The 26,672-nt window shown below is 40.0% G+C and overlaps 1 protein-coding gene across 1 annotated transcript in view; it reads left to right on the top strand.

Annotated features, from left to right (window-relative positions):
• The window catches only part of PTPN14 (protein tyrosine phosphatase, non-receptor type 14), a 117,999-nt gene that overhangs the window by 64,486 nt on the left and 26,841 nt on the right, over positions 1-26,672 (top strand). Inside the window, exons 4-9 of the mRNA XM_009279580.1 lie at positions 14,565-14,662; positions 17,123-17,190; positions 20,060-20,130; positions 21,902-21,989; positions 24,486-24,574; positions 26,226-26,313. Coding sequence (XP_009277855.1) covers positions 14,565-14,662; positions 17,123-17,190; positions 20,060-20,130; positions 21,902-21,989; positions 24,486-24,574; positions 26,226-26,313 — 502 coding nt within the window. The remainder of the gene's footprint in view (positions 1-14,564; positions 14,663-17,122; positions 17,191-20,059; positions 20,131-21,901; positions 21,990-24,485; positions 24,575-26,225; positions 26,314-26,672) is intronic.

A 26,672-nucleotide genomic window follows, 5' to 3' on the forward strand; every position in this document is an offset into this window, starting at 1 on the left:
ACTGTCTTAAGGTGAGAGGATGAGCATATGGATAGTAAGCGTCTGCGTACACACCTAGGGGATTTGTCAGAAGAAGTTGTATTTAACAACATGGCCCAGCTAGATTTACTCACACTTGAAGACTCTACAAGAGACCTTCAGCTAGGTATTTACTCTCAAGGACTGTCAGGCTTAAGATAGGATGTAGGGAATGACATACAAAATGACAAACAAAAACCAGACTTTGTTTTATTATAGTTTCATTTCTAAACAGAAATAATATTTGGTAGACTTGAAATTCAAGTTGAGCGTTTCCTGACAGACGGGAGCACTCTGCCCTCACCACGGTGGGCAGGGGGTTTCCTGCTGCCTTCATTGCCTTCTCTCTGAAGCAAAGACTGAGCTTCAGTCGAGAGGTTTCTGTAAACTTAGTGAAGAAGTTTCTGCTGTGGTGGCTGTTGGACTGACTCTCAATAGGATCAGTTCTGGTGGATTTTGTTCCCTGAAGGTTGTTAGTGTATTGTCTTTTTGAACCAGACAGACACAACTAAAAGCAAGTAGAAGGATTTTTTCCTTTCCTGTAAGGCAGAATTGCTCTTTTCGTTTAGACGTCATGATATTCTGCATTGCACGAAGAGAAAAGGTAATTTGAACTAAATTAACTGTCCCTAAATTTGGGGGTGAAGTAGCTTTTTATTTCTTGCTGCCCATATGCCAAGAGTAAACTTCTTTAAAGCTAAGATACCTTTTTAAAAATCTCTTTTCTCGTTGTTTCATTTACTACTGTCATCAGGAAGAGCACTGAGAAGAGATTACAGTAGTTAATGAGGTTTTCCTGTACCTTAAAAAATGAAACAGAAGCAGAGGCAGGAGGAATGTCGTTCCTTGGCTTTGCTATGCAGCAGTTACATTTAAAAAATTTGTAAGGACAATATTGTTTCCAAATGGGAATGCTACTATGGGCTGGAAAACTGGCAGCGTTTCAGGGCATCTGTTACATTGTCTTTTCAGTGTTTCCAGTGGTCTCAAACTGCATCAAAGGGCTTGATTCTGAGCTGCTAGGTGGTGTTAGTCGTGTCTCCCATTGGGTTTGGCCACAGGTAAGAATATTTGGGGTCTGGAAGCACTTGTGTGATAGTGGACGCAGTTCAGTTTTGTGGGTGTGCTGTTACATTACGTCAGTATAAATGTTGTATATACAGGCATCCCTCTGAACTGGTAGGTTGCACAGAGCAGAGGACTTCGTTTGTAGCAACATGGAAGAGACACAAGAAGTAATTTGCTAGCCTAAAAATAGCCCATATTTTAATACACTTTTATGAAAATAAACAAGCCTATGGAGTTCTAGTATCAAACAAGTGACATGCTGGTACTAGAACTGTTTCCTTTTGCTTCCTTAATTGAGGAGAAGAAAGAGAAAAAGAAAATAAACTCTTGTTGCCCATAAACTAGAAAGAACATTTGCATAAAATGAGAGAGTTTCAAAGTAAAGGCCGAATGATGTTTGGTTACTTATGAAAGAGGAACAGCTTATCATCCACTTCGCTTGCGTTTGCCCTACGAAGGCTCTGCCCAACTTTTCAGAGCTTAGTTCTGGCCTGTTACATTAGGGTCTTATTAAGGAAAGCTTTTTTGGGAGAAGGCATGGTGCATGTTTATAAATCTGTTTGTCAAATTTTTAGGCAGAAGAAAGGAGCAAGTTATTTCAGCAAATCTCTATTTCTAATTTCTCACTTGTGGCTAACAGTGAGGAGTTTGAGAGTTACTCTGAAAATTACTGAATACATAATGACTCTTCTCTTCCTCTTCTGTGAAATTTTAGTATGATAGCTATAGAGACAGTTACTGTCATGGAGTGATTTTGCTTTCCCTAGAAAAAAAAGATGTTCTCTTCAATTTTTTGGTTTACAGGAGAAAAGGATAAGAAAAGTGGAAAAATGGAAGACAGTTGTCATCCCTAGCTGCTTGACTCAAAGAAGTGCCCATCAGCCTTTATGCATCTCCTCAAATGAAGAGGAAAAGGATCATTCCTCTTCTAATCTATGAACTGTGCCGCTCGCTGCCTTTGTCATTTAGACTATTGCAAAGTGCTTGACTGCCTTTTTTTTTTCCCCTTAAGGTGTAGTAGCAATGTATATCATTGCAGAATGAGGTTGCCCATTCATTAAGGAGCACTGCGTACACAGTGAATATTATGGTGTACCTCATAGATTGGTATGCTGCTTCTGACTTGTCTCCCGGTGTAGTTTAAGGCACTGGTTTTGACAGATGAATGTGTTACCTAGATTGGGGCTAGTATTCTCCTGTTTATCTTCCCACGTGATGCAGTAGCAGTGACTAGTGGTTTCTCCTTGGGGAAGCGCAGGCTGCTATGGGCTATGCTACTTAAAGTCTTCATGACACAGATCGATCCTACCTCAGTCATGTAGTTTCGCCTGATGAAGCTTCAAGAATGAAGGTTGCTCTAGACTTCCTGTGTAATCAGTGAGAAGAAATGGGCATTACCACAGCATGATTCAGGATTCCTCTGTTGTGCATCACTTTCTGCAGGTGATTCATTCTCTCTTTTCTACTGCATGTTTTGAAAAGGGAACTGAGGCTCGCTGGTCTTCTATTTAGAAGTCCCAGGTAGATGTCTGAAATTTGGCTACAGTGTCAGAAAGAGGGTCAAGCCAGTAGCAGCAACCTGTGAGCAAACAGACCTGTGCTTTTGGGGTTTCTAACTGCTTTTTAAATTTTGACAATTCAGTAGGCAGTGGAAATCTTGGTTACAGTAGCACTGCCAGTCTTCAATTAAATTTATTGAATTTTGGTGGTTGTACTGCAGGCTGGAGCAAACTTTTTCCCTTCTCTTATAGCTGACAGACAAACTACAAAAACTAGTTCTAAACATACCCTTTTTCAGGCAGCTGAGTACCTTTAATATTTTTTTGCCTTGCTGGAGCTGCAATTGGATGGCAGTACAATCCTGCTGTCTCTGAATGTGTTTAAAAGAAGCATTTGTGTGGAGGCCCTTATGCAGCTGAAAATCTCAACAAGAATTTGGCAGAAATCTCAGTGTCGGAAGATGGCAGATTCCTGTGCAGTGAGATGTTTACTGGTTCACTGTTTTATCTTTGGCAGCTGCTTTTGCACTTGATATCTTCAGCTGTTTTTGAAGCTTTTACAAAGAATAATTATTCATTTCATGAAATGGATCTACTTTACCCACCCAACAGGGCACTGATTCACATATTTCTCTGGCAACATCCTGTTGTTATCAGAGCTGTGTTCACTTTTGCAGGGTTGCGTTCACTGGGACGTCAAACTTCCTGGGCCATGGTTTCATTGCATGATTTACTGATGCATGGGGTGACTGTTTTCAACAATTCCTGTGAAAACACTAGGGTCACCAAGCTCTTCGGGAGGTGGAAGCAACCCGAGTTTTCCTGTTTTCTGCTGAAAGTGAGCGTAGGTGCTTCAACAGGAATATGAGCTCTTGTACTGACGGCCTATAGATAGGTGGCAACTTCATTGTGTCACATTTCAAGCAGTGTTTTCTTATTACCAGGACAGATTACTGTAAAAGGCAGTAGTGAATGGACTGGATTTTAGCTCCCTACAAGGTAAAATTCCACTAAATCAATAGAGCTTTCTCGGATGTTGGTGATGTGAGGTTGGGATACTACCCAAAGGTTTTACTGATAGGGTTTTTTTTAATGAGTTCCTTAAATTCGTGAACAAGGTTTCACTGTAGGCTACCGGAGCATTTTTTTTTTTTTTTAAGTTCAGGTTAAGCACACATTCTGTAAGTTTGAATGTGTTCACTTGCTCTTTGAATAAACAACTGAATACACTTGCATGCTGCTCTGCACCCACAAACCAATCATTTTGTGATGTGCTTCTGGATGCTTACATATTGCATACTGGTTGTTCACTGGTATATGTGTTTACTCTGTTCAACTTTTTCATCAGTGCGCAGCAGTGCACATTGTGCATTTAACCAGAAAAGGCTGGTGGACTTATGTCATTCCAGAGTTTAGAGCCCTACTGGAGGAGAATATTTAAAATATATATTGAAAAATGAGACAGGGTTTATGGGCTATATACAATATGTTTTGTTACTCCAACTGGCATAATGGAGGGGGGGAGCACAGGGCAATCAGAACTCTTCACGTTTGTTTTGTGTCCAAAGAATAGTTTAGAGTTATGCCTGTACTTAGCCCGATTTTTAAAAAGAGTTATCTATTTATTTTCAGTGTTGCAGAGTATGAGCTAGAGTATACATATGTTCTAGTTAACTCACCACATTTTTTTAGCATGATATTCTAACCTGCTTGGCCATTAATCTGGCTGGCTACCAGGAGAATTTTCAAACTGTTGACTCATATTGCTTCCATATGTAACTTAAACCACCTTTTTCCCACAGTGGAGACAGCTTGAAGGTTAGCTGCGTTTTCTTTTCAGGGCAGGGAACAGCGTATTTTGAACTGAGTCAACACATATGAGTGAAGGAAGTAAATCTAAGCTATTATTAACTTTTTGGGGTCTAATCTCATTTTTGCTGAAACCTTCCCTGGTTCCGAATCAGGAAAGACCAACAGGGTTTTTTGTGCTCCTCTTCCCCGTGAGGTTTAGTAGTCTTCAGCATACATAGCCATGGCTCATCTTTTCATTTTTGCATCTTTGTGAGGATGGATCTTCACAGCTGCCATTACTTGTATGCCATCTAAGAATTTGGAGGCGTGACTTGCTCTCTGTGCGTGGGACCCGATGTTTTGAGGATGTGACTAATTAAGTGCGAAATAACACGTAGGCTGCGTGCCATATCATATTATTGAGCACCTATATATAGGTGGAGCCTATATGTGGTTGGAGCTCCTATTCGTAGTTGGAGCCCATGTTTTGTGTCATGCAGCAAAGGAGGGTTGATGGCTAGTAGAACTGCTCTGCAGAGTGATACAAAGTGGTACTCTGCACTGTTGTCCCTCTGATTTTGCTGTTGAGCCAGACGGTGGCTTTGCACGCAAAAGCCCTGGCAACTCACAGAGTCCCGCACCAGAGCAATAGCTGCCTCTGGCACACACAGCCCAGGGTGAGGAGAAAGAGCCCTGGGACCCTGTATGGAAATGGGGGAGACTGCGTTAGTAGGAAGGTGAAGGTGGAGGCAGCAGTTGTGTGAGACCTTGTGGATTTGCACTCAAAAAAACCCCCTGTTGAGTACTGGTTTGTTTTTTTTTTCTTGCAGACTGCACAAAAAAGCTGAAGGAAGTTTAGTAAGAGGGATTTTTCTCATAGGCTTTGATATCTATTTGACCTGTGGACCCTACTGATGAAGAGGTGATCTGGGTTTAGTTCCAGTGTTACCACCGTTATGGGAAGTTGCATCCTTTCTCAGGCCACTGTTTTCTCACTGTGAATTTTTTGGGGTTTTTTTGGCGATAGGGTGGGAGAATGAGAATGCTGATCTTCCTCTACAGCATTTAAGATGTATGGATGAAAAGCAGTATGTGGCGTTGCTGCAATTCACCTACCTGACTCAGTTCTACTTTTTTTTTTTTATGATCAAAAAAGAAAGTGAAGCTAATAAGAAAAAAATAGTCTTCTATATTGTAACCTTTGGATCTCTGTAGCCAAATGCAAGTGTTTTGCTCAGTTCAGGAGACATGAGTGCATAGTTGAGCATGTATTTAAGCTTAGCTGTGTGAGTAGTCTGAAGTCAATCGGACTGCCATGTTGAACAATAACACTTTTAGCATGTGCTTAAAACCCAAACCAGATAGATACATGGCTTTTTTCAAAGACGTGTGGCTAACAAACTCTTCATTCCCAAATGTTTTATTCTAGTGTTTCTGTGTAATATTTATGCTTGCATTGAATGTTGTTTTTCAGCTGAAAACGCTAAAATACAGATTTCTTCGCATTATATGGTTTTGATTGTTTAGCTTTACTTTTGCAATCCCACTCCAGCCTTTCTAAGGATGAATGCTACGGTGGTGTCACCAGGGTCTGGCTTTGCTGGACTCCAGCTTGCAGAGACCAAGCGTGGCCTTTGCTGAGAGAGAGGGCTCCGAAGACAAGAGAATATGGCTTCCCCCATTTTTGTTTTTACTCTAAAAGGCATGTTGGGGTTTTGTGCTGTATAATTCTTTAGGTATTTGGATTAACTCTGATAAAATTATAGGTGGTTGTAAGGGAGTTTATTGTGCTTATAAATTGTAGTGGGGCTCCCTGTAATTTGTTATAATTAATTCAAGAGTTCAAGGGCAGAAAATCAGGATCAGGTTGTGGCATGCCTTCCTTTCTTGCTAAAGCATGCCATTACTGGCCCTTTTATTTAAGGTTTAACTTTGTGTTTGTGGGTTTACTTGGAGTATCCAAAAAGTATAATACGCTCCTAACAAAAAGTACAAGTAGAGAGGATGGACCTGTTGTGGTTGGGGGGTTCCTTTTTAAATATAGAGAAATTGGTGGATACTGTAAAGCTGCATCTGCTGGCTAAGCCTCTCGCAGAAGGAGTGCGTGTTTTGGAAGGCTTGTGTCATGTCTGCAGGCCGCAACAAGGCCTGGGTGCATGTCCGTGCTTGTGGCCCATCAGAAATGGCAGGAAAAGAAAAACACTCGCAGAGCACTTCTTTACAATCCAGGCTCAGTCTTTTGCTGCCAGTGAGAATGCCGTGTGATGCTGTTACCTCGTGTCTAACTGCTAAGGGTTTCACTAGCCGTCCATTTAACACTGGACACCAAAGAGCCGCAACACTTCGATGCCAGGCTATACTGGAAGCAGCTGCTTATATGTGAGAGGTTATAAAGCCTGTGTTACCTTCCTAAACAGTCCCGTGTCCGTTTGCAATTCTTTTTTGAATGCTCAATTTTGCTGCAGAAATTTGACTTCATTGACTGATTCACGCTAGGAAAAAAGCTTATTGCTCCTAAAATGCTCATACTTTGCATTTACATTTGAAATCATCTGCCAGCTGTGTAAAGAATTGGTGGAGGCGGAGATCTGAAATTTTAATAGACTGTCTTTTGGGGAATGCATGTGAACGAACAACCTTTCAGTAGTAAACTGCTGAAATAGAGGTGGTAAACAACAACTAAGGCAGTGCAAAATTCTCATCAGACTGTTTTTAGGTGCGCAAAGGTTTTCCTGTTCTAGTATCCTTAGCCAGGCATTGACTGTATAGCTGGAAGACATTGGTCTTTGGTAGGAACTTCACTGGTCAGCTGTGGTAGCTTACCTTTCATTGTGTGCTTCATTGCAGCTCATAGAGCAAGCCAGCCATTGAGGCTGTGTATTATTTGTATATCAAAACAAATGGAAAGTGACCGTCACTGTGAAATTAGCCTGTTTTAGCCAAATCCCCTTTTCTCCCGTTCAGCTATAAACTGTTGCTTTTAGAGAGAGATTGAGCGATGTGGAAGTAGGTGATATGAACTGTTTTGATCTGTCCTCCTTTTTCAGACCTACGTGTGAAAATGATGCTAACCCAGCATTGTTCTGTCTCATTAGGAAGGGGAAAAGGAATGACACAAATCTTTCCATGTATTTTATTTTTAGTTTCAGTCATGTTTTCCATCCAGCTGCTGGAGGAAACCAGGATGTAGACAGTTGGATGCTGCTTTTGAACAATCTCATTTCTCAGTTACCTGAAGCTAACCTTGACCTACCTTATAAGGTTGTTACGATCAAGGAGTTCCTACCCTATAGACTGTTACGACAGTTTGAGCTTCTGAAGGAATTTCCTCCTGCATGTGTGACAAAGGCTCTTTCGCCTCCTTCCCTTTTCTTTTCTGGCAAATCTGCTGATCTTTCTGAAGGTCTGTGACAGGGTGTGGTAGACTTGTTCTCAATAATACCCTTCCAAAAATATTACTCTTTAGTAGTGGAAGCACAGCTGTTGCTTTTTATATTCTACCACAAATCCCAGATAAATGGCTATTGTCTAGTACTGCAAAACATCAGAGTTTCGCTGGGAGAGAAGTTGATGAAATTCCAGAGGTGCGAGCGGGAGATGTTCTGTTTATCAACACCATCTACGTTTTTTACAAGAGCAAAGACAAGGCCTTAGCACTGTGTTACTGACAATGACATCATCAATGTATGTACCTCTTTTTTTTAAAGTGCCTTTAGATTAAGATGTGCTGATTGAATCCTTGCATCTAAAATGTGTTTCGGCATGCTCAAGCCCAGAAATCATAACACCATCTTTGCCAATATACTGAACGTTGTATCTGAAAAGACCAGTCTTGTCTGCCTGCCTGCCTTTCTTTCTTGCCAGTCCATAAAATCCAGTCCAAGTTTGCAGTCAGTTTTGTTGCAGTGTATTGAGTGACCCACATGAAATAAGCAGCATCCAGTAAGTAGTACTCTGGATTCAGACTTTGGAACAAAACCTGGATCTCCCAAATCTGCCTTGGTTTCCTGCCCAAGTTTACATGAGTAACTTCACCAGCCATGTGCCTCAGGTACTCTATTTGTAAAATTAGGCTAATGATCATTAATACTACTTAAAGCATGTTTTTCTCAGAAAAGCAACGAGTAAGAGTTAAGTATTATTATGATTGTCTCAAATATGTAATAAATAAAGATAACCTGTTGGTCATTATCAGTTAGTTCCTTTGATTGCCCACTGAATAGCTGAGTCATTGGCTCATCTAACTCAAATGCTGAGAAAATATGAAAGACCCTGTGTTTAAAATAAAAAATGGGTTTCTCTTTAAAACGTAGCATATGGGTATCGGTGGAATCCTGTTGCTAAATAGTATCAAAGCCAAGATCATGGCAGATTTTAAGGTGCGAGATGAACAATAGACACATCAATATCAAAGCTAATGCTTAAAATAATTTTAGTAAATGATAAAAGGCCTCTGTTCTAGAGAAACTGCTTCCCCTGTGGGCAGATTATTGCATAAGTGTACATTGCAGCGTCTCTGCTCAGAAGTATATCACCATACTAAGATAAACCCAAATGAGCTGAGTTGGACTGTTGTTGTGATTCAGTGAGACTTTCATTGTGTTCCTAATTTTAGAAGATCATATTGTACTCTAATTGCAATTTTTTTTTGAAGTTGGAAAAGAGCTGAAGGTCTTGAGCTAAAACACTTGTGGGCTAATCTGTTTCTCCTTTGAGTCTTAAAGACTTCTTATTTTGGAGATATGAAATGGTAAAGCAGTTCTCCTCCAGAGAAGAAGTTAAACTACATAGCTATGCAGTTATACAATAGATAGGCTTGACGCCAAAAAGGTACCTAATGAGTTATAAAAAGTTAGTCATGCCAGTAATTGCATCATTAGAAACGATTTTAAAGGAATTGTACCTCATGGGTAACTAATACATGTTTTGTAGTGCTTTGTGTGTTTTCAGATACACTCAAGTTCAATATTTATTGGTATTGAAACTGTAATGTGTTTATTCATACTGGCTTGAAATTTCCAGAAATACACACTGACTCATTAAAAAAAAAAAAAAAAAAATTTTTTTAAAGTGTTTCCTGCTGCACTAGAGATAATGTGTATATTCCAAACCCTTCCTGTCCCTGATATACAGAGAAGGAAAGTAAAACCAGGGAAAAATAACAAAAATCCAGACTGATCCTAATACAACATTCAAACAGTATTAATCCTTATTACCTCGATCCTGTCACCTTTTTGTATAAACGTATAGATATATGTATGTGTATGAAATATATATTTAGATTGTAAATCCCTGGGGCAATAAGCATTTTTTGTTCTGTTCTTGTACATTTCCTAGCAGAGTTAGATGCTGCTTGATTACTAAGGCTATCAGGTCTGATAATATTAACTATTAATGAAGTGTTTGCCTTGTGGTTCTTTGTGGAAGTCACTAGTAGGAAAATTGTGAAGATGCAGTACACCAGTGCCATTACTCTGCAAAACTAACCCATATTCTTACTTTTGTAAACCATCCTTTAATTTCTCTACAAAGATCTTACTTCCAGTATTGATCAGGCCAGGTTCTGTGTGGATTGTGGTATCTGAAGCATTGGTTGTTGAAGAGAATGGAAGTCAGTAAAATTAATTGAGTTATTTTCTGCACATATAAAACAGCAACAGAGGTTATACATCAGATGAACAGTGGTGATGGAAGGGTACAGTGAATTCAGTGACACTATAAAAACACCCACATTCTTTTTTTGAAGTGATTGGAGAACAAACACAAATCCTGATCTTGAGAGGTCTATGCAGAATTGTATGGGCAAATGGAGTTTCTCTACATTTACGCAGCTGTGGCCGAGTCTGAATCTGGGTGTTGCAATTAAATTTAAACCAGTACCCTTATCTCCTGCTTACTAATACTATTTGGGGTTTTTTTCCCCCTCTGATGTAGTATGGATTGCTAAAATGCAGATGTTGATTCTGGAGTTCAGATGTTGTCTCATAGTTGTCCACTTGCAGCTTATTTACTTTATAAAAAGTGTGCTTTTTGATGCAATAGATGCAAATATACTTTTAATGTTTTCTGTGTTGGCTAAATAGAGTTGTGGGAAATGATATCCTTATAATTATGGCTTTGTTCAGACTTGTCTACCCCCATTCCCCTTGGAATTAGCTACAGGCTGGCAAACTGTAGTAGTCTTTATTATATTGAATACACAATGGCTCTGCTAAAAATGTTTAACCTAAAATGAGCAATGAAGGTGAGAGATTTCAGCTCTCAGTCCACTTGACTATGGTGGTGTCTCTTCTGCCCTGCACTCCCCTAGTATGCCAGAATGGCTCTATGATTAAAGCTTTGTAAGTCTTAATTTTGAATTTTTTGCCTTTTATTATTTGGGGGTGCAGATTGCAAACTTCTCTTTTGTTCAGTTTCCATATGCTTTCCCAACTAAACCACCTAATAGGAGGCTTATGAAATGCATGTTTTTATCTGCTGTTTTGGAACAGCTTTCCTCAGTGAATCTATAGTGGAATCATTTTTAAAATGTTTGATTTCCCTCAAATTATAGATCTACTTTTGCAATCCAAGCGAACAAAGAGCAGTCTCAGCTAGCATAGTGACATAATAACAGCATTTAACGTAATTTCAGATGGAGGAGCCTCAAATCTCTGGCAGAATATGGGCCAATTTCTCCTCTCCTTTGGCTGGGCAGAGAGCCTGACCACAGTTTTGCAGCACGGCTGAGCCATGAATCTGTGGCTGGTAGAGCTATTGGAGCCTTCTAGCAGAGCTTCCTCCAGGGCATGCTCCTCCTCTTTCTTGACAGTGGAATTAGCCACTCCAGTTCGTGCCTTGTGAAAGGAGATGTCCCAGTTCATGCCGTATGTGGCCACAATGAAAGGAGATGTCAGGGGACACCTTAGGTGGGTGACCCTTGTCACTGTCAGTCCAGGAGTAAAGATGAAGCTGGTACAGACCATAGGTTTCTGCCTCAATCTTCTTCAGTTTATCTTGGCACTTCCATTGAAAAAGGTGTCAGAGCCATAGCAGGTGATTGCTTTGCAGTACGTTTGCCTGTGAAAGGTGACAACTTTCTCCATGAGGTTTTTCCTGATGGATACACTAGTTAATGTCAGAGAGCTAATTATACATGTCTTTTAAACTCTTACTGCATGTCAATCTACAATATATAATAAATCCTAAACTTTTATTCTACTACAGTGTTAGTAAATGCAATGCTGTACCATAATATTGTAGAATATTCCTATTAAGATGTTCAAATGTGACCTGTTTCTGACAATCAGGGTGAAACACCTGTAAATGGGCATCTTTCTTGTAAAGTGGGTGCTGACAATTTTTCTAAAGTATTGGCAACTAAAATAGCAACTAAAACCCCACATCACTGTTTCTTTTGAAAGTCTTGGTTGTAATATTTGGTACTACAGTAACTGCATTGACATCATATTTTTGACGATGCTTACCTAAATAATCCTTTCTATGGTTTATCTTTAGTTTTGTGGGCACTGTGGTTGGAATCATAGCTCCGCTAAAGCTGGTGACATTCTTGACTTCTGTAGAGCTAGGATGTCACTATAAGATTTTACATTGTTTTGACTTCCATGTAGTCTCTTAACTTTGTGTTTGTTTTAACAATAGCTCTAACTTTATGGCAGATGTGGATTTTACTTTTGTTCTGTCAGACTAGAATATGTAACTCATGCATGTATATGTAGCATTGACATAAATAGCCTGCTTTTGGGATTACAAGTCTCAAAGACCAGATTCAGCAAACACTTGCTCACCTGCATACTTGATAAAGCAGCTTATGTCAAGCTTGTATGAAAGTGTGCGTATTTTCAGAATTGGGATTTAGTCATTGCAAAGAAGTGGAAACAAGCTGATTTGTCTCTTGGACCGAGCAAGTGTGAAACCTGGGGCTGAAGCACAGGGCTCAAGCTGAGAAGCCGTATGCTTTTTACACTGTCTCTCTCAATCAAATTTCAAAATCCCCTGAAGTTTTAATCTTCATTAGGCTGTGTGAAAGCCAAATCTAAGCATTTTAAATGAGATCATATTTTTCCTGTTTGAAGATGATGTTCTGCCTTTTGTAGGGGAGAGAGGGGAAGAGGAAGCCTAAAACCAGTAACCCAACAATTACCTTTTAAGCGCACGCAAAAATTGTGAATTCCGAAGGGAACTTCTTAGATGTGAAGAATATGTGGAGAGGCCTTCCCTGAGAGGATTTCTCTGCCCTGCTGTGCTTGTAGCTTCTAAACACCCTGCTGCCTTGAGAGTACGGGTCTGGTCAGAGCATTGGTGCTGTCTAGTGGCAAGTTATTGCATCTCATGTTGCTGAGAGAAGAGTTAACTGAAGAAAAATGTAAAATGCTGCATTTGATTAATAGCCCTCAAAGCATGGCTTGGGTTATGCTGGTTTTGAAGCACGTAGGTATTTTCTAATGCCTCCGCACAGAATTAAATGGTAACGTTTTTGAGTATAGTTAAGGCAGTGCAGTCCCTGTTACATGGGTTACAGTGGTTCTCCTTTCCAAGAAGGAAAGGTTAATTGCATTGGTACTGGGAAGGTGACTTACACACACACACGTCTGAAATCATTAAAACAAGACCAGAACAGTTTCTTCGCTATTCCCAAATGTTCAAAGGTAAGGTCAGATGTGGTGCGCTGGTTGCAGCCGAGCCCAGTTAGGATTTTACTGCCCCCACTCTTTCTGACCGCTCTTTGCTGTCCACCTTGCAGAGGTTGCAGTCTCTGAGACTGGCTAGCATGCTTGTGTACCATTTCTTTCTAGCCCAGTTTATCTCAAGCAATTATTTTTTAAATCCACGCCATTTTGAGGGGATGCGCTTTGTGTTAGGGGGGTGAGCAGGCTTGCAGCTGAAGGGAGCAGTGACCTCCTAACCTGGTTCAGCTGCAGCCAGACCGGCACGTCTGGTCACAGCCTGAGAAACCCCTTTGTTGGTTTTTGGGGTTTCTTAACTTGGGTCACCCAGGCGCATCAGTTACTATCATCAGGTCCGGGGGTTGGGTGCATGAGGCTGAGTGCACGCATGAACTGTGGCTACGCTGGTACAGTACCTCTACCTTTGGGCTCAGACCTGATGAGTTGTTGCATGTTGGCTGAGAAGGAATTGTTTCATCTCAGTTGGGACAGGTTACGTATGTCTGCACCAGAAGTTTAAGCTGATGGACGTGAGATCATTATATCGCTGTAACTCAACTGTATTTGATTATTGGCACATCAGTGGCCGATACGGTGTCCTTGCAATTGTGGCTGTAATTTCTTCCGCTGCCTGTCTTGCCCCTGCCTGGTTTTACTGCCCGTGCCACACAGGTAGCTCCAGGGAGCATGCATTGGTGCCTGCAGAATAAGAAGTTGTGGCCTGTTAACGAAGCTGTCTCCACTGGACTTTAACCTGATATGCCGGAGGGACTGGCACGTATCCCTGCTGCTTTGGCCAGCCCTGCTGTGGGTCTGGTCCCGTTCAGTGGATGGGAGGGATGCACGGATGGGGACAGTAACTTGTTAAGCTTTTTGTGGAAAGCTTCTTGTTTGTCCTCATCTAGTCTATTGCAGATGTAAGGTGAAACGTGTGAGTTCTGTCGCTGCGGTTAAAACTAACATAGTTTGTCTTGTGATTTACTGTGGATCAGCAAGTCCATGATATTAGAAGCTGGTTTTGCTTGATTTGTGTGTCTAAGTCATCCTTACAGATGAGATGCCAATTTATAAAAACTTTTATATAGGCCATAGTTAAAGTTATATCAGTAGGCCAAAATATATTGCTAAAATTCTGTTTCTTCTATCAAAATGGTGACACTGGAGCAAAAACAATAGAAGAAATATGGAACAGCCTCTTTTTGTATTGGTGATTGCATGGTCTTCAGTAACCTCTGCAAAATTTGTGGAGGAGGTAATCCCAGCAGATGTCCCTCTTCTATGTGGTCTAGGGAACACAAATTAGAACTTTTTATTTTCCTTTTCATCCACCTGGAAGCACTGCACATGTAGGGATCATATTGATTTGTTTCAGTAATGTGGAAATTCTGAAGCCAGGCACAGGCTCCTGTTTAACTGCCTGACCTGTTTGTGGTGGGTTTTTCTTGCTTTCAGCAGCCTTTTGTTCTGTAGAAAATGTATAAACATATAGATGTTCTAATTTGTGCTCTTTTTTTGTTTGTAGATATCAGTATTACCTACAAGTGAAAAAGGATGTTCTTGATGGCCGATTACTTTCTTCATTGGAGCAGGGAATTCGACTAGCTGGTTTGGCAGTGCAAGGTAAGGTGACATGACCTGATAGCCCTTTTCCAACATTGGCTTTTTTGGTTTGTTCTATATGTTGACTGGGCACTAACTAACTGACTCCTCCTCACAACAGCTGGGTTTTCTATTGATTTAAAAGTGCATAGGTGGACTGCCATTGGTGAAACACTCACACCCTCGAGGAGGGAATGATGGACCGCATCAGTGTTCAGCTTTCTTATTTCTAAAATCCATGTTAGTGAATCTGAACAAAACTCCAGTTCTTACAATCCCAACCACGGAATACTTTGCAGTAATGAATTTGCTTCACGTTCTCTGGCTTGAAATGCAATTGCATCAAAGAGCATAGCAGCAGCTTTAATTTTGCCTTTAATTAAAAACTCGTTTTGCTGTATAGTGCTATCTGAAGTATGAAAGAACACATGACCATAATTGTTACGTGAGTTATAAATTAATAATAAACTACTTCTTACAATGTGATTTTTATTCTGAGCCTCCTAAGGACATCAATAAAAGTGGGATCACATAATGTATATGGGCAGAGAAGGAAGCCTGAGGAGGAGAGGAGAAAGTATGTTTCAGTCCATCCATGACTGACTATGAGAACCTAAGGCAGAGTTTCAGCAATCATGCTCTGGGCATCCCCCTGATGAGAGGGAAGGGGGAAGTATATATATAAATAGAAAAAATGTAGATCTGATTCTTGAAAATTAAAGTTCAATGGAGAGTGATGCTAATATGATCTTCCTTAGGACAGTAGAAATTCCGTTTTAATATCTTATTTCTTGGTTAAAAATTGAAGAAAAAAATGTTTCCTGTCAAATCTTGAAATGTTTTATTAATAAAGGAATATGTATGTATAAGATTCCGTACTGAATCTTGCAATTTAAGTAAATGAAGTTTTCCCAGTGTGTGAGTTAGGGCTCAATAGATACTGAATATGTTTCAATGGTCTTGTGTTTTTGGAGCTTTTTGCTAACTTTGAGAGTGAGTCAGTCTTTGTAGTCAATTTGAAGCAATCACTTTTATTCTGAATTTTCTACATAATCTGTTTCAAAGCCCATTGCATCAGAATGCTGCACCTAATCTTGTTCGCTTTATTCCTGACCTTGCATTACTCCCTTTGTCCTTTGCATGTGATGCAACCGAAGATATTTGAAATACTTATTTCTTTTAAACTTACAGACTCTGTTTCATGTCCATTTTCATTTCTTTCTGTTTATGTTAAAACATAACTCAGAGGTGAAAACAAAATGAAACTGCATTTTTGGCATCCTGCAATACGTGAAATTGTCTAGAAGCTTTGAAAGAATGTTTAGCTAATATGATTTATGGTGGGAATTTCCAACTTCTATAATATGAGGATCTTGTAGATGGCGTTTGATCCAGTTCAATTAATATAAAATAAAAACCTCCTGGCAAGATACTCTTTTGATATAAGCTGTTGTGTATTTAAGAGAGAGATAAATATGGGCTTTGTTTTGTTTGTTTTTTTTTTTTTTAAATGTAGTTTAGCCTTTAGGAAGCACTTTCAAAACTTCACGGTTTCAAGGACATTTAGACAAGAATCCTCAGCCCGACATATGAGTGAATGTCAGCATGGAGATCATAGAATCATAGAATCATTGAGGTTGGAAAAGACCTCTAAGATCATCGAGTCCAACCGTCGACCCAACACCACCACCCACTAAACCATGTCCCTAAGTGCCTCATCTACACGTCTTTTAAAGACCTCCAGGGATGGGGACTCCACCACTTCCCTGGGCAGCCTGTTCCAATGTTTAACCACTCTTTCAGTAAAGAAATTTTTCCTCACGTCCAAAGATGAGTACCTCTTAAAGAGATGTAGAAGTAGTAGAAAAGCAAGTGGAAAGGTGTGGGGCAGTCAGTTAAACTGACACAGTGCCTGTACTGTTATATTGGCTACAGGAGGATAAGACCTTCCCTCCCCCCCTCAAACCATGTTGGTTGTTAATGATTTTTAATACAATTGGCTGGTGGATTTTTAACCTCCCAGGCTGTAAAATTAAGCATCTTTTGTACAATTGTGTAGCATTGTAGCAGAGGTAGGTTAAATTTTTTTTTTTTTCCCCTGGTCAGGGTTGGAAACATTGGAGAAGCAAAAGTGTGCACCATTTTTAAAGACGCTGAGCAATCCCAGCCTCGTTAGATGGTGGTATTAGTTCATGAAGGCTACAGAAAAACAAACTCCTGATGGTTAAGCATGGCAAATGGTCATAATATTAGGGATCAAAAGAGAGAAATTACTTGTTGGCTGTTATTTGATCTCTAGTAATAACACTATTATTTTCAGACCCCCATGTTAAAAGCTGAAGTACAAGCAGAAATCTTTGTGCTGGGTTGTGGCTTCAGAGAGGGCTCACCCACTTGAAATCAAGCATCTGTGCAAAGGTTGAGTGTGGTCTTAACATGTGTGGAAAGTGCTAAAATGAGTAATTGTGTTGTTTTTTCCAGCGGGTTTTGGAGACTATAATCAGTTTGAATCTCATGACTTCCTCCGAGAATATGTCTTGTTCCCTATGGTGAGTTCCTTATCCCCCTCTTTTGTGGTCTTTTATGAAAAATTTCTCCATGCCTCAGAGATGGCTTTGTTGATAACAGAGTAAAAGCACCAGTGCTGAACTATTAATGGTGGAAATAAACTTTGCTCCCCAAAACCTGCAATATACTTGATTGTATCTGAATGAATATATGCTATGGAAAAGTAGCCCTTTTTCAGTTCCTGTTAAGCCTCCACTAGGAATAGGTGTCAACAAAAGAAATGTACTTCTTTGAATCAAAACAGAATTTGCAGCTATTTAAAAAGGTGTATATTAGCAGTACTGCAGTATTAGTAACATGGCCTAACAAGGGGATATGAGGGCTGCTGATGTAGTAAATGTTGTGTCACGGGACAAATCATGCAGCCTTTCCTCAAAAGAATGTGAATTTACATCAACTGACTATTAGACTGAAGTGGAGCATGAATCAGGTCTTGTCAAAATGTTCTCCAGGGACTGTGCTGTAAATTAGTTTTAAATTTACATTGGAAACTAGCAAATAATTCGAATGCTGAGGGAAGTGTTTTAGGTCACTAATGATGTTAGAAACTCTGGTGACAAATGCTGAGCACTTGCAGTCGGTGACATTGAGCCTCTCGGGGAGGATGGATTAGAGAAAAAAAAAAGCCTGCTGAGGTTAAGGCTGGCCTTATCTTAGATGAACAAGTCTATCAGCACAAGTCTTGAGTGTAAGCTTCATAAAATGTAAAAGATCTTTGGAATTCTTTCTAACTGGAAAAAAAAAAATTGGGAGTGGGGTGGGGTTCCCATGCCCTGAGTGTAGCTGCCTAGAAGTTAAGGCATCTGGTTTCCCTCTGCAATTAGTGGAGCAGTAGAGGGAGAATGATTCATCTCACTGTAACTTGAAGGCTTGAGAAAGGCACTTCCAGAAGCATTTCATCCCATTTACCGGTGCTCTTTGTACAGGAACTGCAGTAGATAGTCCATTCTCAAGTCCAAAAAGGTGACAGCTGCACAGTGTCTTGAAGTGAACGTGCAATTTTGAGCTGGTAGACAGAGTTCAATACCACCTGAAAAAGAGAGTCAGCAGGAAGAAGGGAATTAATGAATGTATAGAGCGCTGAATATGCCTTGTATAGCTAGAATGTGGCTTCAGTATTGACCTTTCACTAAGAAACTTCTGTTAGCCTGACTTAGCGGAGCAGAATTTCTTTGGTAGGCTGCCTTTATCTATTGATAAGTAATTGATGATCTTGCGTATAGTTGATGGCTTATGGAGTCGTGTATGATAGCCTAAGAGGGACAGAAGATGGCTGCAAATATAGACAGAGAAATGTGTCGTCAAGCTGTCACTTTGTAAATTATTGAACTTCTGCAAAGTTCTTTCAATATACTGATATTATGTTTCTATTCAGAAAAAAATTAGGGGAGGGTTTAGGCCTCTAGATGAGCTTTCAGGTGGTTAATTTCAATGGGGTTCAGCAGTTTACTCTTTGGGCCTGTCTCCTAGAACCTCTGTTTTTGAGTCAACTGCCTACATGGTGTTGTGGTCGGCTCTCTTCTGTTTTGCATGTGCTCTCTTTGTGGTATCTTGCCTTTCATCCATGCTACTATTGCTAAATTTAACAAAATCAGCAAAGTGTCTGCCTCCTACAGTCTTCAGAAGCCTACTCTTAAATCAACTGTTTCTCTAGACATTTCTTTAACTACTTGTCTTTGCTCTTCTGGGGAAGAGTGGGTAATGTAATAGTAAATATTTCACTGCAAGTTCGGTGACAGTTGCTAAGTGCTGCAGATATAAACTAGTCCTGAAGCAAGTGGGAGGATTTGAGTGAATCTCAGGCATAGAAAGAGCCTCCAACGAGAGCGTTGCTATAAATTCAGTAGTGAAGTGAGCTGGTGAATGAGGGAGGGGCAGCTACATTTGTACTGTTTGATCTTGTGAGGCTACAATGTGTGTCAAATGGCATTTCTTCAGCAGGGAAAAGAACAAAGTTATGTACACAGTACACCCCACAGGTGTGTAGCTGTGCATAGGCATGTACCATGCCATTTTTCATTAGTGTGCTACCACTTTCACATTTTTCTGTGGCAGAAGCAAATATCAGAGGGAGGGCCCCATTGAGCAAGAAACAGGCAGTGTATTTAAGTACATTACATGCAGCCTTAAGGCTTTTTAAAATAAAAATAAGAACTTCGAGGTTTTGCAAGAAAGTTTTTCAGCTTCCTTTTTTTTGCCTTGAATTTATGAGCAGACTTCCTTTATTAACTTGCTCCCAATTATTTCAGAATTGTTTCTACCGCACATTATTAAATTTGCAGAAGATAAAAATTTCTGCTCAGAAATGTGTTGCAAGCATAAAGTACGTTTTATTACATATTTGAAGAAGTAGCAAAACTTTCAATGCCTTTTAATATGGCGAAGAGAGTACCTGTAGGTCTCAGGACAGAAAATAACCATGACTTCGTTTTCCATTGTCTATGCATTATTTTGGGCTATTTTAAAAGGTATATATCAATTTGTAGACTTCCCAAGTGTTTTTAAAGACTTGTTTGGTCCTTGTCCAGGAAAAGATTCCTTATCTGTGCTCTGTACTCTGTTCTCTGTTTTGGAATAATAAGCACCTTACCCCTATTTTAACAGTATCCTTTTACTCTCCCCCCAAAAAAGATATAAAAAACCCAGACCCTCGTGTTCTCCTTGCACATTTTCAGCATCCTGTGCTCTGAATTTTCAATGCAGTTGGTGATAGGTATTCTCTCTGTAACTACCTGGAAGAGCATGAACAGGAAACAATCCTGAAACATCTGCCTTCGTAATATCTGTCTTGCATTTTGTCGTCTCTCTCTTTGGATGACTAGTTTTCGATGCTACTTCATATTTTTACAGGATTGGACCCAGGATGAAGCTGTCTTGGAGGAGCTGACTCAAAAGGTTGCTCAGGAGCACCGAACTCACAGGTGAGCTTGACATGTTAAGATTTGTTTTGGGTTGTTTTTTTTTATTTATTGTCATCATCCTCCTAGGACTTCCCTTTCTCCCCATGCTTTTCTGGCAGGGGTAAAGTAGCCTATCTTCACGTTACTATTGTGCTATGTCTCACTGGATTTTTAGTTAGTCTGTTGCAAAAGATTATCTGCCTACTGTGAACACAAAATGGCTGAGGAACTTAATCCCAAATAAACAAGCATTTGCACCATAAGGTTTAATGAGCATGTGTAACACTACTTGCACTATGTAGTAGACTCCTTTATCTTCTCGGTTTCATTTAAATCCTGACGGTAAAAGACCCTGTGACTTGATCAGGGATGGTCCGAGGGTCTGTCCAAGGGTTTTCTCTCATTCAAGAGAGAGGAGGATACACACGCTCTCAATGTAATGGAAATGAAAATAACAGGAATTGGATTTTAAGTCTTGTGGAAAAGATACAATATGCTGTTACTAGTTAATGAGCTAGGAGTGTATGTATTAGTGCTTCAGTACAAATACCTTCTTTGTAAGCAGGCTTCTTTCGTGTCATCTAGGTGTTTTGGTGGTGGAAGCATTCAAACCTCCAGAGTCCTGTTCTTAGAAAAATGGCAGTGCCTATACGTCACTGGAAATAATCTGTTGTGTTGTATTTTGAATTTGCATTTAAAACTTTATTACATGAAATGCTAGGAGTATTATGTGAAGGGTGCAGCACTCCCCGTTATATGATAGAAAATGGTTGTAAAGGGGCAAATACCAATCTCTGAGTCTAAGGCCATTCTCAGTCTGAGTTTCAATGCAAGCTTGGGCCTTTGATGCCACCAAAGGGTTGGCTTCCAAGCTGGCCATGAACAGGCCTGGTTCTGTTGTTCTCCCTCTGCCATGGGCTGCTTGTGTGATCTTGGTTAACTCACAGACTTGAAAGGAAAGATTTCCCTCCCCTGCTGTGCTCTTTAGTGCTATTTCTGCAACACAAAGAACAAATGCTTATCCTTACTTCAGCAGATAGATCGCATTCCACCTCCTTTCTCTCCCTCTTTCTCCCAAGTATTTGTCTGGTTCCTATATTTCTGTTTGTAAGCTGTGGTAAGGAGGAGCAAAGAGGAGAAACATTAATAGTGGCCTTCTTTTGGAGCAACCCGCGATCTCTTCTGACCTGCTTTTGAGAACTGAAATCTGTCTGAATTCCTGAGCTGTGGCAGCAGCATGTGTAGACACGCGTGTAAAAGTTTTCAGGTGGTTTGTTCTCTATTATGAAAGAGAATCTGCTCAATATTTGATTTAGCGCCTGTGTTTTTGAACAGCCAACACGAAAATGTAGGTCTTCCCTTTTAAGTCATTTTAAGCAACTTCTGTGGATTTGTACACTATTTATGCAAATTAGGACCCCTATGGCTCAAATTGGCCATCCAGAACTAGACACAACCTGATGCAATGGCCTGATGTTTTAATAAAGCCTGGAAAATATTTGATGTGTGCAGAAGAAACTGAGCAATATGATCAGTTCAGTTTGTTCCTCCTGTAATTTGAACTCTGCTTTGTACCTTACCTTAACAACATTTAGTAAAATTCCTCCCCTTGCTGATTATGATCCTAATGTTGAAAGTTAGTTTCAACATTATGTTGAAATGTTGTGCATTTCTAGGCAGCATCTCCAAAGTGTCTTCTAAAGTGGTTTGTGAATATCCCATTTTTTCCCTAATATTTTTTGTGTGCGTATAATATTGAACCATTCACTGCCTTTTGTTACTCTAATTGCAGTGGCATTACAGCAGCAGAAGCTGAGCTAATGTACATCAATGAAGTGGAACGCCTTGATGGGTTTGGGCAGGAAATTTTCCCTGTGAAGGTATGTTAGTGTATATTCTAAAAGAACCTCTGAATCAAACGATGCAGGAGTCTGCAGCGACCTTTGGAACGCATGCAAGTTGTGTTTGTGCAAAAGAGGCAGGACTTGTTTCACTGTTCTGGAGGGTGAAATGACTGCTGGTAGTTTGAACGGACGTTGCAGCATGAGGGTATCTTAGGCCTGTAGCGTTACTTTTCTTCCACCAAAATCCTTTTCACAGAAGAGGTTGCTATGTGCTAGGGCCTGCTCACTTGGGAAACAGAGATGCTCCTTGCTTTTTTTTTGAGTGCTGTCTGAGGGAGAGTGGCTGGGGCAAATGAACCGCAGCTCTGGCCTTCTTTAACAGGATAGGAAGATAAGACCTTTTCATGTCTTTCTGAGTTGCTCTTTACCAAGCATTAACTTTACCTTTCCTTCGTTTCTTACATGTGCACACAGGTCCTCCACACATTTAAAACTGAGGGGAGGTTTCGAGGTTTATTTTGCATTTGTAGTCACTTTCCCTTCGCTGGAAGCCCTGTTCTGCCATGGACGGTCTGCCTGGCCTTATGGAGCATATGCCACCGTGATAACGTTGTGCTGAGAAACTGAAGGCTGCTGTTACCAACATGACCCATTTCTCTTTGCTAACCAACCCAGCCACCATAAGTGGTGGACTGCTAGCAGTTTTTCTGCTAGTTAAAGTTGACTTGGAATTTAAAAACAAAACAAACAAACAAAACCCCACACCAAACAAAAAAGCTTTCTGGTGAATTCAAAATTGACCCTTTGGCCAATCTCAAAATTGACCTGAAGCGGGGGAACTGAATGGCAAAAAAAACCCCTACCCAACAACAAAAATTATGGAATGTTTATTGCCAATGAATTAAATCAATGTCTTCCTCAAATGAATTCGTATTAATGCTGCATGCTGCTGCAAGGGATTTCTGTGTTGGAATTGTCAGTAGATATTATTGCATGTTAGTGAGATAAGTATGAACAGTAGACTGGGTGCTCTGCAAAATTGCAGGAAGATGTTACCCTTGTATTAAAGAGCAGTGTGCTGGCCTTATAGACAAATAGAACTGCATTCAAAGGGAAAAATGGAAGATTTCGCTTTTGTTCCTGTTAGAAAATGCTATTAGAAATATGTTTCTCTTTCTTTCTATATAGATATTTGTGTGTATACACACACACACACGTATATGTGTACAAATACATACATTTTCCCCAACATTTTCCCAATCTCTTTGCCTTCTAAAGCTGCCTCTGGGACAAGGCAGGGGAACGTGTAGTCCTCTAACCAGACTAAACTGAAGACTGTCAGCTGTAGGACCTCTGCTGACTTGTAGTGTATGTGGAAGAATGCTGGTGTATGTGGCACTGAGAATCAATGCGTAGGCTGGGACTTGAAAATTGGCATCCATCATTTGTCTGCAAAAGGCCTAACACTTAGTAGTCAGTAGTTAGAAACAGGTGCAGATACTCCATTGTTGCCTTCTGGGGATCAAGTACAGCAAGGCCAGGAGAGCAGCTCTAATCTGATCTATTAAAATGCAGGGATGCCTGATGGTTTCTAGAATTTGCTCACGCGTAGTGCATTAACTTCTCTCATATCCTTTCTTCTAGCAGTTCTTTTTAACCACACTCTGTGTTAGCATGATTTTTATTTACCACTTTAAAGCGTGAATCAATTACTATATATGCAGCTGAGGGGCAGTTGTTTTTTTGATAAATGTAGAAAAACCTCTTTGTCAACAGCATTAAGCTTTTGTAGCAAAAAAGAAAAAGCCTTTTTAAGAAAACAGCTGATTGCAAAATGGAACAGGAGCACATGGTTTTCAAACAGGAGCCTGCAAGGAGACATGGGTAGGCACAAAAACAATAGAACTTCTGAAAAACAATGCAAGAACAGCGGACATTATGTGGTGCATGCAGATGAATATTTAACCCAACAAATGAAAAACAATGGAGGATGTATCTGTATAGAGATACAAGTACTTTCCAGAGTGACATGCTATGAACTTCTACACGGAGTGCTTAAAGGAGGAACCGTGAAGAGTATAGCTTTTGAGAGGGATTCCATCTCCAGGTGTGGTTTTCTGAAATCTCAACATGTTTTAACAGGTGACTGGAGAAATGCTGTGAATGTGAAAGAGGACTATTGCTTTTGATAATCATACGGGCTCTAGATAGCTATGATCACAATGATAGGGAATGTGGGGTATTATACAGTGAATGCCAGTTTGTGGTGTGCGTGTTGTTTGATAGAGGAGAACCTTGGGCTTGTTTAGCCTTTGTCTGTTCTCACTAATCAACAGAATGAATCCAGTTAAGTGCTAACTGCTTTGAAATAATGAAAATCAGAGTCTGATCAAGCAGCAAAATATAGATTGGTCAAGGGTTAATCCTGCATTCATCCTGAAGAAGGGCTTCTGTTTGGTAGTTCAGCATGCATTCATATGCATGTATTGGCCAGTTTCTTTATTAAACTAAATATATATCCTTTCTCTGCAGGATAATCACGGAAATGACATACAACTCGGTATTTTCTTCATGGGAATCTTCATAAAAAACAGAATTGGAAGGACAACTGTGATTTATAGGTAAAAACTAGGGTCTTCTGTATTTAAAGCGAGTTTCTTTTCAGAGCTCCATGTGTGGGGTTTTTTCCTTACTTACATACGTGACTTCAATAGTGCCAATCCTCTAACTAAGGAGTAGTCACCTCGCTGTTTTCAGGATTGGCCTCTTGGCTGTAAGAGATGTGATAAAGAACAATTTCTGATGTCTGTGAATGGGTTTGACGGCAAGAAAGACGTAGTTGCCTGTCATGTATCTTGTTCTACTTACAAGGCTTTGATCCATTTTCTTTTCTTGCCTTTATGTCTGCTTCTTTGATGCTTCTGAATGAAAATCTGTTAAACCTCACGGCTGGCAGCCTAGGCACTCAACATTTCTGAAAATCTGGTTGCCATATTTAGGTGCCCCACTAAAAAAAAGCTGAACTTTCTCATTCTGTACTTTTGAAAATCCTGGCTGTGTCACTTGTTTATTTGTTCTGCTGTTTATTTTGGTTATTAAGAATCACTTAAGCCTTTCCACATTAACTTTCTTCTGTGGGTTTTGTTACTTCTTATAAAAGTTTGTTCTGTATGAAAATGCTGCTAGAAATCTCCATGATTCCAGGGAGGCTAGGGTTTCGCTCATTCCTCTTCGCTACTGTTCTGGTGGGTATTTCTGTTACTGTCAGTGTTAACTTGAAGTGGATTTTTACTAGTCCCTGTGATTAGAATATGAACATTTGTGCAGCCAAAAAATTGTGGTTTATGAGGAGCACTAATTTTTAGTCAGTAGCTAAGGCTCGTACCAGACTTAAGCTGGAATGTTGGGGGTTTTTTGCCTTAAAAGGGCTTTCAGTGGTCATCTTCAAAAATGTTAGGGCTGTCTTTTCCACATAGCTGATGTTTTGCATATTTAATTTTGAGAAGAAATTAGATAATCCTTTAACTGTGCCAGATGACAAAAGCAAGAAGTTTCTTTACATGTAGAAGTGACAGTTGGTGCTGGGATCCTTACTCTTTGGAAATATGCACTTCAAGCATCCTGCCGTGACATGAAGAGGAATGCATGCTGCAAACAGAACAAACAAGTCCTTTCCATCCCCATGGATTGCATGCAATGTATGCAAATGTCTGTCAGCTATTTGTAAGAAGATTATAACTGATCTTGGGTAACCTGACAATTACTTGGAAAAGGAAAAAAAGAAAAGATTGCAAACAAACCCAGAGTATTAACGTGGTATGCATAGCCTACATAACCATGTTGTCAACTTAACTTTCTTTAGGAAGAATTGGCACTGGAGGAAAGTTGGAAACAGCATTTGGAGAGGAATGGCACTATTAAAAAAAATTTAAAAATTTCTATCACATGTGGCTAAAATCAATCAGTTAAAAAATGCCACAGTTTAGTATAATGTTTATCATTAAGGTATCTTCTATTGTGAGTCTTCAAATTGGTGTTTTTAAAGAGAGTTGTTTTAACTCTCCTGCTTTGGGTTAAGAGCTGAATATCTGTTTCTCCTTTAACCAGAGCATGACTTTCTTATTTTCCTGACCATGTTCCTTCACCAAACAGCTACTGACAAGCTTTCCCATAAAATGAGACTGATGTTGACTAAGGGATTCTTAATGTGTTTGTGAAATGTTTGAATGTATGTGTTGGCAAACTCTACTGCATTTTTTTTTTACTCTACAGGTGGAATGATATTGGGAATATAGCACATAACAAGTCTTCGATTGTTCTAGAGTTGATCAACAAAGAAGAGAACGTGCTCTTTCACACAGTAAGAAAAAGATCTAATCAGTGCTTATATAAAAAATAAACCTTTACCATTCCACTTTCCTAAAGGGGCTCACTCACCATAAGCCCCCCCCCCCCCCCCACACACACACAAAGTTCACACTTTACTTTATGCAGAGAGTGAAATTAACTTCATTTAGGTACCAATATTTGTATTCTCTTCCAAGCATCCCAAAGGATACTATGCTGGGAAGTCTGCAAAAAAATGAAGCGCTTGTTGGATGAAGCATCCACAGTGCCACACTATCTTTCATGCTGGCATAAATATAGCAGCATAAGCAGTTGTAGAAACTGGGCATAAGCTACCATGCATGCACATACTGGAACTCAGAGGGCTGCAGT

Source organism: Aptenodytes forsteri, unplaced genomic scaffold (assembly GCF_000699145.1).
Source record: "Aptenodytes forsteri isolate BGI_AS27 unplaced genomic scaffold, ASM69914v1 Scaffold195, whole genome shotgun sequence".
In the NCBI taxonomy this organism is placed as follows: domain Eukaryota; kingdom Metazoa; phylum Chordata; class Aves; order Sphenisciformes; family Spheniscidae; genus Aptenodytes; species Aptenodytes forsteri.